This window comes from Salarias fasciatus, chromosome 4 (genome assembly GCF_902148845.1).
Source record: "Salarias fasciatus chromosome 4, fSalaFa1.1, whole genome shotgun sequence".
Classification (NCBI taxonomy): domain Eukaryota; kingdom Metazoa; phylum Chordata; class Actinopteri; order Blenniiformes; family Blenniidae; genus Salarias; species Salarias fasciatus.
Window position 1 is genome coordinate 25,661,853 of NC_043748.1, and position 18,088 is coordinate 25,679,940.

General features: G+C 47.7%; 1 protein-coding gene across 1 annotated transcript; it reads right to left on the minus strand.

The window, feature by feature from the left end:
* Positions 1-11,605: 11,605 nt before the first annotated feature.
* eve1 (even-skipped-like1) lies at positions 11,606-16,723 on the minus strand. The gene is made up of 3 exons (XM_030090162.1): positions 16,603-16,723; positions 16,047-16,288; positions 11,606-12,103 (listed from the first exon to the last, which is right to left on the minus strand). Exons 1-3 carry the CDS (start codon positions 16,721-16,723, stop codon positions 11,606-11,608), a joined length of 861 nt encoding a protein of 286 aa, XP_029946022.1.
* Positions 16,724-18,088: the final 1,365 nt, after the last annotated feature.

Here is an 18,088-nt window from a genome sequence, read left to right on the forward strand (position 1 = left end):
ATTTTTTTACTGTTTGTTTGACTGATGTACTTTTATTTTGTCTTTGAATAACATCCACAGCAGACTGACCAGTGAAGGCTGTTCCTGGATGTGTTTTAAATGAACCTTGACTCGACTCGTCGTCACATTTCTTCATTCAGTGTCTCTGCTGTGTTCTCTGGTTCAGCCTGCAGACTGATTAATGCTGAGCTCTGCACAAAGATACGCGTCATTAGCATGATCACTGCCAGCGCCTGCCTTTGTCTGTGTCTGTGTGTGTGTGTGTGTGTGTGTGTGTGTGTGTGTGTGTGTGTGTGTGTGTGTGTGTATCTGAGTGTGTGTGTTCTCTCTCTTCACTGTGGTAGGCTAGTAAAAGTAGGTGTGCACCACACAAAGCAGTAAAGAGATTGCTTGTAAAAACCAGCCCAGAGTCAACACACACACACACACACACACACACACACACACACACACACACACACACACACACACACACACACACACCATTCCAATAATAAGCGCCATGTGACTGATATGAGCCCGTGGGTTTGGTATTGAGTTCTCCCTGGCTCTGGTTTATGGGGGAGCTGCTGTGGAGTGGGGGGGGTGGGGGGGTGGGGGGGGAGGGGTGTAGGGGGTTGGCGGAGACATTAGTTTAATTGTTGTTAGGGTTTGAGACAGCAGTGAGCGTCTGATTCCGTTGTTTTACGGCCTCTCCTATCCAGAGGAAGAGCCTGGGTCTAATTGCCGACATGTAGACTAATGATCAGCAGAGCAGGAGTTCATTAAACATCCGAGCTGCTGCTGCTGCTGCTGCACACACCACACACCACACACCACACAGCAAGCCTGAGCTTCAGCACCCTCTGAATGCACTGGTGATTTTAAATTTGTTTGATTCGTGATAAATTTCTCAGCACCCAGTTTGTTTGGAGTTTGCATTTTCTCCCTGTGCTCGAGTAGCAGTTCATTTCAGTTGGACTGAGGGTTTTGAAACATCCAGCACACTGTGCCAATAATCAGCATCAATCTTCTGAAGAACATTTGCTTATTTCTCTTTGATTTTTTTTTATGTAAACAGTCATAAATGCGAATATACAAGTAGTATCTTTGCGGAGGAATTTCCAGCTCTGACGTATGTCTTGTTCAGTTGCTTCTACCACATAAGAGCAGTGAATCAGCGGCTGCACCGGCCATCAGTTACGTACAGGCCCAATCACAATCATTCATGTATAAAAAGCTGCGCCACATAAAATATGTTGGAACGGTGATGAAAGACTTCCGTATTGATTGGTCCTCTAAAGTGAACACCGTTAAAGAGAAAACATGTGAATCATCATTAAGAGACAAGTCCACCAAATGTGATGCTAATGCAGGCAGAGCCAGTGAAGATTAATGCAAGCAGCCGCGCCCGGCTGGCAGATGAAATGCGATCGGCAGAATAAGTCTGAATTATTGATTAGTTCTGATCATCATCAAACATCGGAGTGGACGTGGTCCGTCCCGCTGCAGCAGCCTGCATCTGGAACGCAGCAGCAAATCCAACAAGCTCCTGATGGGAGACAGACGCCTCTTCCTGCTGCCTTCGTTTCACTGCGGCTGCAGTGTTCAGGTTTAATCCTCCCAATGTGTTCACTAAACACTTTTTCTGTACATTCATTCATTCATTCATTCATTCATTCATTCATTCATCGTGCAGGGGAATATAGAGCAGGGGGTCAAACTGCAAAGCCGTCTTAAAACCCAGCTGCACAGTAGCAAGAGGACACAGAGAGAAGAACAGCCATTATTAAATAACAACGCGGTTACAGTTGTTTTATCGTGACATATTTTTCATATATTTTTTCCACTAAAAATGTCAGGTCTCGTCTTTCTGATGGAAACTTCCTGGGCCGGGGTTTTCTGTGAACAATATGAGATTTTGGCAAAGTGATGAATGCAGTCAAGACCTTTTCGATCAGATGTTTTCATGGTTCTTGTAATTTGTTGAAAAACCATTGAGTTTAATCTGAAAGAGCAGGAAAAGGAGAGGAGACGGCCAGAGGACTTGATCAGATGTAGAAGGTTTCTGCTTTCATGACTTTTAGAGGAACGCTGACAGACTCACGTGTAGCAGAGGCTAATAAACAGCAGGGGGCAGCACAGGTCCAGCCCAGGGTGGCCGGGTGGAGGGAGGGGCTTGTTCTGCCATGCCTCTGCTCATTGGTTGGATTGGCTGGATGCAGGATTTCTCTCTTGCAGAGAGAATCTCTCTGCATCCAACCTTTCTACATCCACCCTCTGCACCTCCACCAGCAGCCCCCTGGCTCACATCATCCATGATGAGACTCTCAGGTCACACCAGGTCTCATCAGGTCACACCAGGTCTCATCAGGACACATCAGGTCTCATCAGGTCTCATCAGGTCACATCAGGACACATCAGGTCTCATCAGGTCTCATCAGCTCTCATCAGCTCTCATCAGCTCTCATCAGGTCTCATCAGGTCTCATCAGGTCTCATCAGGTCACATCAGGTCTCATCAGGTCACACAAGGTCTCATCAGGTCACATCAGGTCACATCAGGTCTCATCAGGTCACACCAGGTCTCATCAGGTCACATCAGGTCTCATCAGGTCTCATCAGGTCTCATCAGGTCACATCAGGTCTCATCAGGTCTCATCAGGTCTCATCAGGTCACATCAGATCTCATCAGGTCTCATCAGGTCTCATCAGGTCTCATCAGGTCACATCAGATCTCATCAGGTCTCATCAGGTCTCATCAGGTCACGCCAGGTCTCATCAGGTCACGCCAGGTCTCATCAGGTCACACCAGGTCTCATCAGGTCTCATCAGGTCTCATCAGGTCACGCCAGGTCTCATCAGGTCACACCAGGTCTCATCAGGTCTCATCAGGTCTCATCAGGTCACGCCAGGTCTCATCAGGTCACACCAGGTCTCATCAGGTCTCATCAGGTCTCATCAGGTCACGCCAGGTCCCACACGGCGGTGACACGAGGCCCTACGTTGAGCAGTGCTCAGTCTGCCGCTTGTCCTGTGAGTTTGCACATTCCGCCGGTGGATCAGCAGTGAAAGCATCAAACCTGTATGGGGCTGAAGTGTGGCATGGTCCCAAACCCTGACTGACACACTTCATCCAGAGGTCAGTCCTGGAGGCTGGAGGTCCCATTCATAGAGAGGTGAAGCCTTCTGGTCCTGCCAGCACCGCTTGGTTTAAAATGCTGCTGCTGTCTTCACTGAGGGTGGGGAGCATCGTTATCTCTTTATCCCAGGTAAGGCAGTCCAAATCCCTCTCTCTCTCTCTCTCTCTCTCTCTCTCTCTCTCTCTCTCACACACACACACACACACACACACACACACACACACACACTAATTACATGCTGCACCGGGAACCTTTGACTGGAGCACTGGATGGGAGGATGATCAAGCTGCAGCCTGAAGATTAGAGAGATATCAGCCATGATCAGGAAATCCCAGGTTAATCAATTAGTTCTCATCAACTCCCCAGCCTTCGCCCTCCTCTGTTGCTTGACGGACATGGAGAAGAGCGTGACTCAGAGAGAAAGTCCTGCACGTTTAAAATGATAATAATACTAATGAGTGTAGGACACCCGGCAGGCAGAGGGTTGGGTTCATGAAGCCAGCTGTGTGTTCACAGAGCAGCAGTGGACTGCCTCCAGGTCTTCTTCTCCGGTGTATGTCAGACTGACAGAGTTTCAGCGCCACCTAAAGGCCTGGCGTATGAGCTACATGGCTTTGAGTTTTGACGCTGTCCTGTGGTGCAGACACACTGAAGCCCCAGATTATTCATATTCCAGGCTAATTTAGGCTTAAAAATTCTGTAGGCAGGATTACCTTCGCAAGATGGCGATTTGAAACCCGGAGGCGTGCCCACCTCGGGGTGCCGAGCGGGGCCGGCAGTGTCACGGCCGCCTGCGGGTTGACTCAACTGTGACCTTTTCACGGCGGCCTGGGGTCAAAGGCTTTTTTTAAGAATTCCAGTAGAAACAGACGTGTCCTCCGTAGTGTTTTGATGATGTTATGTCCGATGAAGCAGGTCAGTATACGGGCCTGGACTTCTTCGTGTGCCTTCACGAGAAGCAGAGCTTTGAAGCGGCGCCCCTCGACCAATCAGGATAGAGCCTCAGGGGCTCTTCTGATTGGTCAAACATACCGGGAGTGGTAGATTCCTTTTCAGCTCAGAACAGAGACAGATGGAAACGCTGCGCCCTCGCGGTAGAGCAGTTATACTGCACTCCTAAAGGATTATCAATGGATGCTCTAACATTTAATCCAAAGAAAACACAGAAAAATTAGCATTGACTAGCAAAATCCTGCCTACAGCAGCTTTAAAGCTACTTTGTTCAACCAAAAAGTGTTTTGACCAGATATGATACAGGCGTCTTCCAAAAGTTAGGATGATGGACAAGAAGCACCATTGTGGAAAAAAAAATATAAGATTTTATTTACATTTGAACCAAAAGTATCATGTCCAGATTTATTCACAGGCTTCTCAACAATCAGTAGAAAAGCCTCCATCAGCTGCTACAGCTATCTAACTCTTCCTCTAACCACTGAGCAGCTGGTTTCATGTCTCCATTTTTCACCATTTTCAGCAGTGAGCTCCATCTCTTGTCCTCCATTTAGTCCTCATAGCCTGTCCCTTAAAGAGACACCTGTCCCCAGGGGACGCTACTGCTTGGATTCTAGGATGTCCCCTCATCAGAGGCTTTACTCAATAGAATTATAGAAAAATAATTATTTTGGATTTTAAAAAAAAATGATAACACAAAATATTCACAATCGCACAAATTTCAATGCTAATACAAAATTCTGCACTTATAGTTTGCGCTTCAGGACAATGGACGGTGCAGGTTCCTTGTATTGTCAGTTCTTTGTGATTAATTTCTGCTGAGTTTTCTTTGCGTTTTAATTGTGTGACCTGTCTGGTTTCAGACTGCTGCTTTGATCAAGTTTCAAGTTGATCTTTGAAGTGTTTCATTAACGAATGTTTCATAAGTAATATAGTTTTCTTTGTCACATTATTTGTATTAGTAAATAACGTGCACATTTTAGACAGATGTTTTACATGTGATAGCAGGTGTTATTTGGCAGAATGTGTGTGTCTGAGATGTTTGTCCCTTGGTGTGCCCCGGGCACAAAACATTTGGGAAACACTGCGCTGGATTAATCTGAAGTAAGCTAAAAGCAATCCAGAAGTATTTATAATGCATTACTTTACTTGAGTAACCCAAGGGAATAGGTTACAGATTTCATTTAAGGACATGTAATCAGTAATCTGTAGGAGAATGATTTTTAAAAGTAACTCTCCAACACATCATATCTCTGATACCATTATTTCTGACCATGACTTGTTGCAACAAGGGTAACACTCTACTTGAAGCCCCCCTGTATAACACATTATAAGTACAGTATAGCACTGTATAACTACAGCTATAAACACTCATAAATGATCACAATGCTTTATAACATCAGGACCTAACCCTAACCCTGACCCTATGCTGTATAGAGGGTTATAAGCATTAGGATCATGTATGAGTGTTTATAACTACTATAATGTGTTACACCGGGTGCTTCAAGTAAAGTGTTACCAGACACTCTTTTCCAAAGTGTTTCATTGAAAACACCACATTAAATTAACTGACTTCTGATATAAGGAACGGAAGCATTTCCTCTGAAAACTCTTGAAATGGCCAGAAGTGTGATCTGCGAGAGGCGGGCCTGTGCTCTGGACTCCAGACACTAAATTATGTCACATGAAAGCACTTTTATTCTCCACTTACATCTCTACATCCCCCCTGAGCCCGGACAGACAGCCCGGTCTGCCTCCCCCTCTACTTATGGCTTTATATGATTATACCACATCATTATCGGAGCGGTACCTCAGTGTGTCCCGCCGGGCTAAGCTCCGTTCAGACGTCCTCACCTGTAATTAACCCCCGCTGTTTATTGTCCTACATTATTACAGCCAGCCCCGGCGCTGGCTGCTGCAGCGGGGAACACCTGTCCAGGTGAGCTGAGAGGAGGTGTGTGAGGATGGAACGCTCAGCCTGGATTCCTCCCGCTGAAGGACATGAACGAGGCCGTTAGACCTCCAGGAAAACCACGCGCCGTCGTCACTGCTTTGTTTTCATTCTGTAACCTTTGTATTGATTTGCTGTTGCAGTTTAAAAGCCTCTGCAATGAGCGCAGCTCCAGCATCTGTGCTTTGATTTGTTCCTACCTCTGCTTTTATGACTGTAAAACTTCAGGGCACATCTTTGAATTGTGCGTCGGGACTGCCGTGGCATGTTTATGAGCCGAGAAACCCAAACTGGATGAATCAATGCAGGTCCAACAACGTTTATGAGAGGCAGGGAATTCAGATGGTGGAGACATTTCACTGAATGTGAAGTGTGTTCAGATTGGTACTTCACAGCTTCCACACCGATCAGTACACTCTTTATCCGTCTCACAATTAATGTCACACCTAAGATGAACGCTCAGAGAAAATTGCTCAAAGTCGTCTTATACCTTCAATAAAGTGATAAAGTATTATTTCTCTAACAAAGAAGAAATCAGTTTGAGTAGACAGACGCCTCGGACAGGGTGTGAGAGGTGGAGAGGTTCAGGAAACATTAGTAATCAGCCTCATGCCTTCAGAGAGACGCCAGAAACCAGAGAGCTGCCAGGAATGCACAGGAGGAACATGCAAACTCACCCTGACTGTGACTGGACAGAGCAAACCACTTCACCACGGTTAGAAAGCTTCCAGGTAGCATGGTGCTCCTTCCCTTGGTTCTGGATCTGGTTCTGGTTCTGGTTCTGATCCTGGTTCAGTCTCTCTCCTGATGAAGGTCTGCTGCCGTCAGTGTGCTGTTCAGTCTTTCTGGCTAGAGTTTGCATGTTCTCCCTGTGCATGCGCCTGCTTTATGGAGCACTCATTGCTCTTCTTATAAAACAGGAACCTCGACCCAGGACCGACCCACATTTCTCGTTGTAGAATAACCTCTGGAGACGATTAAAACACCACAGAGAACTATTCCGACAACATGATGCACTAATAGAAACCAAGGAGCATGAATGTGACTGACTGGATGAATTAGGGTGTTTGAAAAGTGCAGGAAGAACCAAGCGTTTCATTCAAAATAGTCAACAGGGTCGCAAGAAGCGTGTTGAAAAAACAAGGCACAAAATAACCGCCCATGAAGTGAGGAAAATCCAGCATGAAGCTGCCAAGAGGCCACTTGCCACCAGATCTGCCATCTCTCAGAGCTGCAGCATCACTGGAGCGCCGAAAAGCACCAGGTGTGCCACACTCAGGGACACGGCCGAGGTGAGGACGGCTGGAAACCAGCACTGAAGGAGACACACAGGAGAACACGTCCAGACTGGGCCAGGAAATGTCTTCAGACTGATGTTTCTCAGGTTTTCTGGACTGATGGAATGAGAGAGAGTCTTGATGGCCAGATGGAGGGCCGGGGCTGAGAACTCCACTCTGACTCAGACCAGCAGGGTGGAGGTGGGTCCTGGTCTGGGTCCTGGTCTGGGTCCTGGTCTGGGTCCTGGTCTGGGCTGGTATCATCACAGAGGAGCTTGTGGGACCTTCTTGGGTTGAGGATGGAGTCCAGCTCCACTCCCAGTCCTGCTGCCAGCTTCTGGAAGACGCCTTCTTCAAGCAGAGGTACAGGAAGACGTCGGCATCGTTCAAGAAAAGCAGGACTTTCATGCAGGACAGAGCTCCATCACACACGTCCCAGTCCTCCCCTGCCAGGCCAGTAAAGGTCTAACAGAAGATAAAATAATGACCTGGCTCCTGGGTCACCTGATCTGAACCCATAGAGGACCTGTGGTCCCTCATCACAGTCCAGCTCTCTGGACGGGGTCTGGAGGCTGTGGACGCTGCTGAACAGATCAAGACACTGACAGAGTCTCTGGACGGCAGCTCCTGGGTGTCCTCGCAAAGAAAAGTGGCTATATTGGTCACTGATTTGTTTTTGTTTTGTTTTTGAATGCCAGAAATGTATATTGGTAAATTTTGAGTTGTTATATTGGTTTCCCTGGTGAAAGTAAATCAGTGAAATAGTTATATATATATATATATATTTGTTTTTTGGTAAGTGATACAATACAATAAATACAACTTGCCTAATGATTCTGCACACCCTGTATGAAATAAAAGTCAAGGAACTGTGCTGAGGGCTGCGCTAATTCTAATAACCAATCATGTCATTATTTTGGCCTTTTTTCAACATATTCAAGCCCAGAATTTAGCAAAATGCCAATAATATGATAAGTTATAACATGATTGACTGTGATTTTATCTTTTCAAAGAGTGAAAAGTAAATTAAATGTTCTTACATTAAAAAATCCTGTCAAAATGTCACAACATCAGCAAGTAATGTAATAATAATAAATAAAACTTTACCTCAGAGAAGTAAAACTTTTTATTTAATCTCTGAGCAGTTTTCTTATCTACTGAAGGAAAAGTCATCGTGTTCATTTATTGAGGAAAAAACTGCAGCATTAACAATGAGGGCAGTTTTTACACTTTTTTTTTTAAAAACAGGCTCATTCAATAAAAAACAACTTAAAACACAGTTAGTATCGGATTGAGCCTGTTAACACGTTTATTAATAAATATTAAATATCATTTCCAACAAATCAAAGACAGTAAAGTTATCTCATAATGTGGCCAATGTTTCTCACAAAAAACTGTATGAAACCCCAAAATGATTGTTTCTTCTGAAGGGTTTATTTTCAGCATTTCATTTTAATGTGAGGAACGTGAAGCAGAGGAGCAGCGTCCCTCCTCACGAGTCCAAACACGACAACAGGCGGACTGAAAACCAGACGAGTGCAAAACACCATGGAGGTCAGTGGAAAACATGAAGAGTCTGTTCAGAACAGGAAGAAACAGTGGTGGGAAGAAGCGAGGATGGAGGACTGTCTCTGAACATGATCAGTAAAGACAAACTTTGAATCTTTGCTCTGGAACAGGGAATCTTTAGGAGCCGTGTGATCGTGTTAGCTTGCTAACCAGACGCCCTGCGCTAATGCTAACTAACCTCTCTGGTATGAAATGCACTGGTATCTGCACTGATAAACTACAGGACAGCAGAAATAAAACCAGAAAACAGACAATCACAGCAATCCAAATGACATTTTCAGATATTTTATGTGGTTTTCAAGCAAACCGTGCACATTGAACTTGAAAAATAAAGGAATAGCTAACTGAAAGTGAGAAAGGAAACAATAACAAACCAATTTTTTTTCAATGAAATGAGTGAAAATATTCTACATTTCACAACACAGAGTCAGAATTGGAGAAATGACCTGATCTTTGAGTTTGCTGCTGTCCACAGGTCCCACTTGAACATGAGACCCGGGGTCTTTTCCAGAAGAACCCGGCTCTTATCGATCAACCTCTGCTTGGCCAGAGACGAACACTCTCTGCTCCAATAAATAAGCTGTGAAACACTGAGTGGGGTGAAGTTGTTGAGTATTCTTCAACATAAGGCAACTGAGTAACAAAAATAAATGCTGTAAGGGAGGAATACGGCACAAATTTAAGCTCATATACAGCAAATAATTGAGCTTTTTTATGATTGTTAAAATGGTTGAAGATGTGCAGCAACTAAAACAACTCCATGTGTTCCGTGTGATTTATAAACAGAGAGAAACAAGCCCTCCAGAGTTTCAAAGTAAACGGTGAGTGACATTTGGATGTGGCAGGACAGACGAGGCTTTCAGAATAAAACCTTATAAAAGTCGACTCCTGACTCACATATATGAAGGAAACGCCGGGACAGGTCTGATATTTCAGCACCAAAAATCCACGATTCACCTCTTGATATCAGACAGATAAAAGATCAATAGACTTGATCTCTTAACAAGATAAAGATTTCTTTGCTTTCTGCTCTGAGAACTGAGCTGAGAAATGAAAAGACAAACCACTCCTGAAGGGTCGAGGCTTCAAGCTGCTTTAATTTTAGCTTCTAGTTTCCTTCATCTGTCCGATTTTAAAGCGTGAATCCACCAGCGAGGCATTTTTACATTTTCACAATAAATGATCACCTGTTTGAGTGCAAAACAAAGTCCATAAAACTCTCTTTAAATGGAAACATTTTCCTTTTCTCAGCAGAATTTTCTACAAAACAGTTTAATCTGCAGTGGAACGACACGCAGAAGGAGAAGGAAAACAGGTCAGAGGTCACCATCACTCAGGATCCAGCACTTTGGATTTCATTCATGGTTCATGTAGGAATAGTTCAGGATGAAAGAAAAGTTTTTGTTAAAGGTGCCTTAAGGAGTTTGCACGTTTTATGCGAAACAGCGCCCCCTGCAGGCTTTGGGCGTAATGCAGCTTAGTGAAAAACTCGTGCCTGTGGCTCGCGTGCACGGAAGAGGGGGACTCCGTCTTCACTCGTTTAGTAGCGCTCAAGTAAGATTTAAGTGTCTTCTCCCTGGTGGAGTCTGTGTGGAGCTGCAGTGCTAGAAGCCAGTCTGTTCTGACTTTCTGGAAGATCCTGCTCAGTTGTTGCTCACTAAGCATCTGGCGGAGTAATGGCGGACAAAAAGAAACCTAACCAGCCGGAGCGTGCATTCCGTCATTCCTTTCAAATTCTCCCCAAAAAATGCTGGTGTCGGACCGGCACTGCAACTTTCAAGTGACAATTTAGCGCTGTTAGAGGTACTTGTAATGAATATGTCAGGGCACATTGTACACATCATTAAAAATGTGGAACATATTTATGGTGGAAAATAAGTATTTTTGAGGTTGTAAAACTCCTTAATGCACCTTTAAGGCAACGGTGTGATAACTGAATTGTGTCTGAAAATGACTCAGAGTTTGATTAGCAGCCTTTTACTGAGTCGCCATGAATCCATCTCCTGCTCACCTTCCTTCAACTATTCAGTCACTATTTCAAAAAATCATCAAGATAAGATTCTCCCTTCAGTGCAGCATGAGCTGAAACAGGCCTGAGAACCTTCACTTTATGCAGAGCAGATTTTCATCTGCGGGAAATCAGCGTTCTGCAGAGAGCTGCAGTGGCTGCTCGACGCAACCGCAGAACGTACCGACGGTCCGAGACCCGGACCGCCGGACCCGGACCGCCCGAGGCCCGGACCGCCCGACCCGGACCGTCCGAGGCCCGGACCGCCAGACCTGGACCGCCCAACCCGGACTGTCCGATGCCCGGACCGCCTGACCTGGACCGCCCAACCCGGACCGCCGGACCCAGACCGTCTGAGGCCCGGACCGCCAGACCTGGACCTCCCAACCCGGACCGTCTGAGGCCCGGACCGCCTGATCCAGACCGCCGGACCCGGCGGCTCAGTGGATGTTTTGGTTCCAGGATCTGTCTCTCGTCTCCTTCCTGAACAGGACTGACCCTGAAATGAAGGTCTGCAGCGTTTCAGTCTGGAGATGAAACTTAATTTGAGGGTTTACTACTAAAAGGGGTGTGTGCTCAGGCTAAACACACACACACACACACACACACACACAGAGCAGGGTTCATCAGCAGTATCAGGTGGCGGGCTGCGCTCCGAGGGCTCGCCGGGCTCTGAGCCTGTCATTTGCTTCAGCAGGTGGTGATTCCCCGCCCCCCTTTGAAGCGTCTCACACCATCTCCTCCAGGCGCTCCAGGCGCTCCAGGCCGCCGGGCTGGATGCTGCTCTTGAGCCTGGGGGGCGGCGGGCCCAGGCCCAGGGCCTCCCCCCTGGCGGCCAGCAGCTGCTCCTGCCCCCAGTGCAGGCAGAGGGGGCAGGGGCAGGAGGCGGGGTGGTGCACCACGCCGGCGGGGGGGTACAGGGCCGCCGGGGGAAGCCCCCCCGCCCGGCCGTGGTACTGGGACAGACGCAGGGCTTCCAGGGGCCGGATGGGGACGCTGTAGGGACTCTGAGGCGGAGACGGGGCGGAGGAGAAGGCCAGCGGGGAGTACGGGTGCAGAGGGGGGAGGTGGGGGGGGATGAAGGGGTAGGGCAGGGAGGAGGAGGAGGAGGAGGAGGAGGAAGCACGGCTCATCAACAGCACGCTCAGCGGGTCGGCCAGCGGGTGAGGCCAGGGCAGCGAGTGTCTCTGACGCTTGTCCTTCATCCTCCTGTTCTGGAACCACACCTGCAGAGAGACAGGGGGAGAACGTGTTTGATTCCCTGCAGCCGCCCTCCCCGTCCCGGGGGGACGGACAAGCAGCGGTCAAAAGCAGACACTCTGATTTGATGGAATGGTTTTTGTACGTCTTTTGAAATAAGCTGAGAAATCGCTGAATGGCTGCTGCCCTGGTTTCCTCTCACCGTCTACAGACGGGGGAATCGACGTAGGCAGGTTTCCAGCAGGTGTGAGTGTTTGTGTGAGTTTGTGATGTTGCAGAACCAATAAGAACCACTTTGAGAGAGCCCCCCCCCCCCCCCATTCTGAACAATAAGACTTTCAAAAGACTGATCTCTGCTGTATTTTATGTAACCATCTCATGCTGGCCCATCTGGCTCGGTCTGCAGCTACTTCAACATGCTGTGGTCAACCCGACTCTTAAAAAGCCAATCTCTGACCCTGGGGGGCCCCTAAGTTACAGGCCCATATCAAAACTTTCCTTCCGTTACAAATCCAGGAAAAAGTGGTGCCTCACCAGCTAACTAACCAGCTAACTTCATTTTTGGACAATATGACGAATATCAAACACTGTAATGTCTGATGTGTCAAACCTGACTTGTGGAGTTCCTCAGGGTCCTGTTCTCGGCCCTGCTCTCCTCTTGTTGTACTTCATGCCTCTTGGTCAGCTGATTCATGGTTTTAAAATGTGTCTTCTCATTTTTATGCTGACGACATTCAGCTGTTTTGTTCTTTTAATGATTCAGAGTTTCACTTTTTATCTGTGTTCCTAGAATGTGTGTCAAACATCAAAGACTGGCTCTCCTCAAACTACCTTCAGATCAATTCAAGCTAATCAGAAACATTGATCTTTGTTCCTGACAATAAGATCCTTCACATTAGAAGCCATCTCGGTTCTCTGGTTCCTCAGAAACTTCAGGGTTCGGTTTAATCAAGCCATGTCTTCAAAAGCTCCCTCCGTTAGCCGACCAAAGACTGAGAAATCTCTCTAAGGTCAGAAGAACTTATTATTCAGAATTAAGTATTAAGAGCTAAGATGATTTAGAGAAAATCTGGAGGGGAAGAAGAAGGGGACGGAGCGAAAAGAGAGCAGCTTCCTCAGATTTGAGAGATCAGTCCCACGTCAGTGATGTGGACGTCACATACCTGCAACACGAGCGTTCAGACTGAAAAATATCACTGACACATCTGATATATGACCGAGGTCCGGGTCCGGATTACAAAAATCGGAATTGTGATGTTCATACGGTCACAGAACCGATCAGTAGTGGCTCACTGAGTAGAAAATCCGATCTGAGCGGCGTCTGCCGGCAGCGTGAGCGGCGCCTCTCGGCCTTTCCGCAGAGCGTTGTCAGGAAGCACCCATTAGGTTCAGCTGTGTTTGGAGCAGGAGGACACTGGAAACATGCAGGACCAGGACTCCTCCACTGCTCAGACAGCGGTGATGGGTTCTCATGAGGAATTAAATGAAAGTGCTTATTTTCCATTGCTCCACTGGGATTTCACTTCACCTGTCTCTTTCTGCCCAGCTGATGGAGTGAACTGTTCATTTTAGCATTAAAGTATTTTCATTTTCAGTAAATACACGTTCTTCCCGTTCTGCATTTTGACGGAACAGTATATCAACTGTCGTTTGTCAAAAAAGCTGTTTCTGTCAGGAACAGGTGTTTTGGCAAGTTCTGCACAATTACTGCAATCTGCACGCCCTCATAGGAGCATGAGCAGCTAAAAACGAGTCCTGCTGATTCAAACGGACCAAAAACAGGACGACTGTCAGAGTCACGCCTGCAGGCGACTCAAAGGCAGGCGGCTGCGTGATCACTGTCCGTCCCGGCGGTGAAAGTCCGTCCTTTTCTCTGCTGCAGCGCCGCCTCTCTGCATTCTTGGATTTTTTTTTTCAAACTGACCCCGGCGAGTTGTTGGACTGTCTGTCCGGCCTTCAGATATTTTACCAGCTCCCAGAATCACCCGGAAGGTCGTGCTTCTAAAACGTCAGGTGGCGGCGTTTACAAGGCCTCGCCTCACATTCCTGCTCCTCCATAAAACCGCCTCCAGTAGCGGCAGAGCGCGGCCATGTTTACTGAGCCGGGCGCCGCGGGGCCTCCGCGCCGGGCGCGAGACGCCGCCGAACCCGACGCTAAACCCGACGCTAAACCTGCCGCTAAACCCGGCCCGGCCTCTGAGTGGAGCCGGAGGAGACCCGGTCCTCACACCGGGCCAGAGCCGCTCCCAGAGACCACCGGGAAGAAACATCCTCCAGCCAAACATGGCGTCTGTGTGAGACAGAGGAAGCTCCCTGACACACACACACACACACACACACACACGCAGCGTCTGCTGAAGCCTGATTTATACCTGCTTCACATCTGCCCCATTACTCTATGATCCTGAAGCCAGTGCGTTTTGTCTCACTGAGTCCTTCACAGAATCTCTGACAATCATCTGAAAGTCGTTTTCAAATCACACTGAAGGGAATTTTAAGTCACAAGCCTCACCGATTATAAACCGAGTTGAAATCATGCCAATCATGAGTGATGTTATAAACAACAGCAACAACAACAAGAATAAGAATTATTATTATTATTATTATTATTATTATTATTATTATTATCATAAACCATTTTTCTCCAGTCTGCTCAAACCCTGATTTTTTTCTATTTTTTGAATGTGCGAAGTGGTAAATCGATGTTCATATAACTTCACAGTGAGCTTTATTTTTCTCAGACACACGTCGACTCCATTTGAAACGGCTTGTTTGACAGTAAAATTAACGCCGTCCACATGAACTCTGATTTTAGTCCAAATGGTGAAAATAATGTGAGTTTAGATAATTAACCTCTTCATGACAAAATAATTACAGTAATTAAAGAAGCTTTCCGGTCCTGCAGATGTCGGAAACTTCAAACCAACGGCTCCACAGATCCAGAGGCTGAAGAGAACCACTGTCAGTGTTTAAAGTAACGTGAGAGAGAGTGAGCCGCTTTCTGTAAGTGAGAGGAGACGAGCCTCATCCTGCTCGTGTGTGTGTGTGTGTGTGTGTGTGTGTGTGTGTGTGTGTGTGTGTGTGTGTGTGTGTGTGTGTGTGTGTGTGTGTGTGTGTGTGTGTGTGTGTGTGTGTCCATTCAGCACGCCAGCCAGCAGAGCCAGACCAGCTGAGGGTTTGGAGAAAGTGAAGGGAAGAATTCCAATTCACATCTTATAGCTTTCAGAAATATCAAAGAGAAAATAACATTCCAATCTCATGCGGTTATTAGAGGGACAACATGTTTTAATCCATAAGATTAAAAAACTATTTCATTTTAAAAGAATCTTGTAGGTTCTCCTGTTTGCACATATCGTCATATCTCTTCTATTATTTGTGTAGTTAGTGAAGAAATAAAGCTATGGGTCAGTTTAGTGGTTGCTAGCATGTCATCAAGTAGGACCCTGTTCTGATCGCTGCTTCGCCTCGTCTCCTTCCTCCTGAAGAAGAGTGGAGGTCTGGAGGTCTGGAGGTCTGGAGGTCTGGAGGTCTGGAGGTCTGGAGGTCTGGAGGTCTGGAGGTGTGGAGGTGTGGAGGTCTGGAGGTCTGGAGGTCTGGAGGTCAGGATGGGGGTTCTCAGCTGAGGGCCGCCATGTGGCTCCCGGAGCAACGAGCGGTTGCTCAGTGCATCAACAGCATGAAAACACCCCCATTCTGTCTCCATGGAGACGGAGGAAACCCGCTACAGGTCCCGCTCTCCACAACCGCAGGAACTAGTTCTGCTGCACGCGCTCAGTAGAGAGACTCCATGGTTTCCAAACGTTGCTGTGTGAAGGTGAAACTTCTCTGAAAAGAAAACTGTTGGCGATGCTGCCGGTGTCTCTCCGAGCACCTGAAGCGGACTGGGCGACCGCCTGGGGACTCAGAGGACTCGGGGACCCGGGGCACTCGGGGGACTTGTGGACTCGGGGGACTCGGGGACCGGCCTACCTTGATGGTGGTCTCCGGCAGGTTGAGCGCCCTGGCCAGCTCGCAGCGCCGCGGCCTGGACACGTAGCTCTCCCTGCCGTACTCCTGCTCCAGGCGGGACAGCTGCTCCCGGGTGAAGGCCGTCCGATGGCGCCGGCCCGGGTCCAGCAGGGCGCCGCGAGGACCCGAGTCCTGCTGGTCCTGCTGGTCCTCGCCGTCCGGACCGGGGACCACGGCGGGCGCCGTCTGTCTGCCCTCCGCCACTGAAAGGAAACCATGCAGGGAGGGTCACAAGAGGGGGCAGGAGGAGCTGCAGCACCCCCTGCAGGAGGCCGGAGGACCTGCATGTCTACAGTGTGTGTGTGTGTGGTTGAAAACTGTATCAAACCACAGAATTCAGCGGTTCTCTGGGTAAATCCAGAGCAGAAGGTGTTGTTGCTCTGAAACATTCAGTTTCATGTAGATTCAGTTGCATCGACACCAATGGTTCAAATGCAGCAGGACTGACTTCATGGTCCTGCTTTATCACTTTAGGAGGACTGAGGGAAAACATGTGAAATGCTGCTGTGACCCAGACTTCTGCTGCTGCGTCCCCCCTGCAGCTCGCTGGTGTCCCTCCTGGGGGCGGCGCCCCACACCTTGAGAACCCCTGCTCCATTGCTCTTACTGGAATAGCTGTTGTTTCCTTTTGAGCTCATGTTGCTCAGTTCCTGTAGATTCCTGTAACAATTCCTGATCAGATTAATTACAAAGTCCATAAGTTAAAACACACCTAGTGAAGGTGAGCTGACCCCCCCTGGCCCCCCCTGGAGCGCCCCCCTCCCTCCAGAAAATGTTCCCACGGCTCTGGGACAGCAGGTTCTGAGCTCATTCAGAAGGCAGGCTTCAGGACTGGTTCAGGTTCTGTCTCTACTGTTTCATCAGCTCCCTCTGAACTGGATTCAGTTATACTTTGTATTACAGCTCTATATCTAGTTACTCTGACCTTCATGATATTTTCCTACATTATGGAACTCAGAGCTGGAGGGGTAAGAACTGAACTAGTTTGAGTCTAAAGATTAAAATCGAAATTTTTGTGGAAAAATCTGAATGAAAATATTTTTAAGACATTTCTTGAACCTAAATCCTTTCTGTGTATAAGAGTCTGTTTTACTGTAATCAGGTTATTCTTTTCTCGTGTAAAAGTTACGCCATGTCCTGTAACCACGACTTACTAATATGAATTAAAATGAGAACTGTAATCCGAATCATTTTGTGTTGTCAGGAAAAGTTTAATTTCCTTAACAGACAAACTGCGGGTTTAGTTTCAGTAACTTTATAGCTGGAGAAAGTTGTTTTAAACATTTAGGTCAAATGAAATTCTGTTAGAGAAACCTAACAGTAAAAGAGGAGTTTCCTTCCTCTTCTTTTTGAATCCTGACGTGTTTCCTCCTGTCAGGCTGCTTGATGAAGTGATAATCTGAGTTAAACTTACGCATCCGTGTGTTCGGAGGAGCTTCAGTCCGCAGAGTGGATGAGAAACGGTTTCAGCTCCAGGGCGTTCTCTCGGTAGTCCGGAGGGAGAATCCCGGAGGAGATGCAGCTCCGACACACACGGAGACACACACACACACACACCTCACACAGGTCTGAGGAGACAGTGGGATGAGTGTGTTGTCCTCCTCCTCCTCCTCCCCCGCCTCTTCCTCCTGTCCCCCGGCTCCCGGCTCCCGGCCCGTCCCGTCCCTCCTCCGGTCTCGGGGGGCTCCGGCCCGGACCCGCGGCGGCCCGGAGAGGTGTTAAGGTGTTTAAGGATAAAGCCTTTGGTCTGCGTCTCGGCCTTTGTACTTTTGTTATGGAGAATTAAAGACGCAGCGGCAGAGACAGCAGCCAGACCCCCATTGTTCCCCCGCGTTTGAAGTTCCAGGGTTTGGAAGTGAATCATTACAGGGTGAGGAGAGCAGCATCACCCACTGCACCACTGCAATCACCGCATGCCCCAGCACCAGCCCTCTACACCCGTTCCGTCAGAAAGATCATCTCATTTGATTCTGACGAGTCAGGTGTCCTTATGGAGGAAAAAG

Excerpts from the sequence above, each read along its gene's own strand:
- eve1 (XM_030090162.1), bottom strand. The coding sequence starts at position 16,723 with ATGAGCTCAAAAGGAAACAACAGCTATTCCAGTAAGAGCAATGGAGCA. Across the intron at positions 16,289-16,602 it reads GGGGGGACGCAGCAGCAGAA|TGGCGGAGGGCAGACAGACG; the intron begins GTCTGGGTCACA and ends GTTTCCTTTCAG. Across the intron at positions 12,104-16,046 it reads TGCCGGAGACCACCATCAAG|GTGTGGTTCCAGAACAGGAG; the intron begins GTAGGCCGGTCC and ends GTCTCTCTGCAG.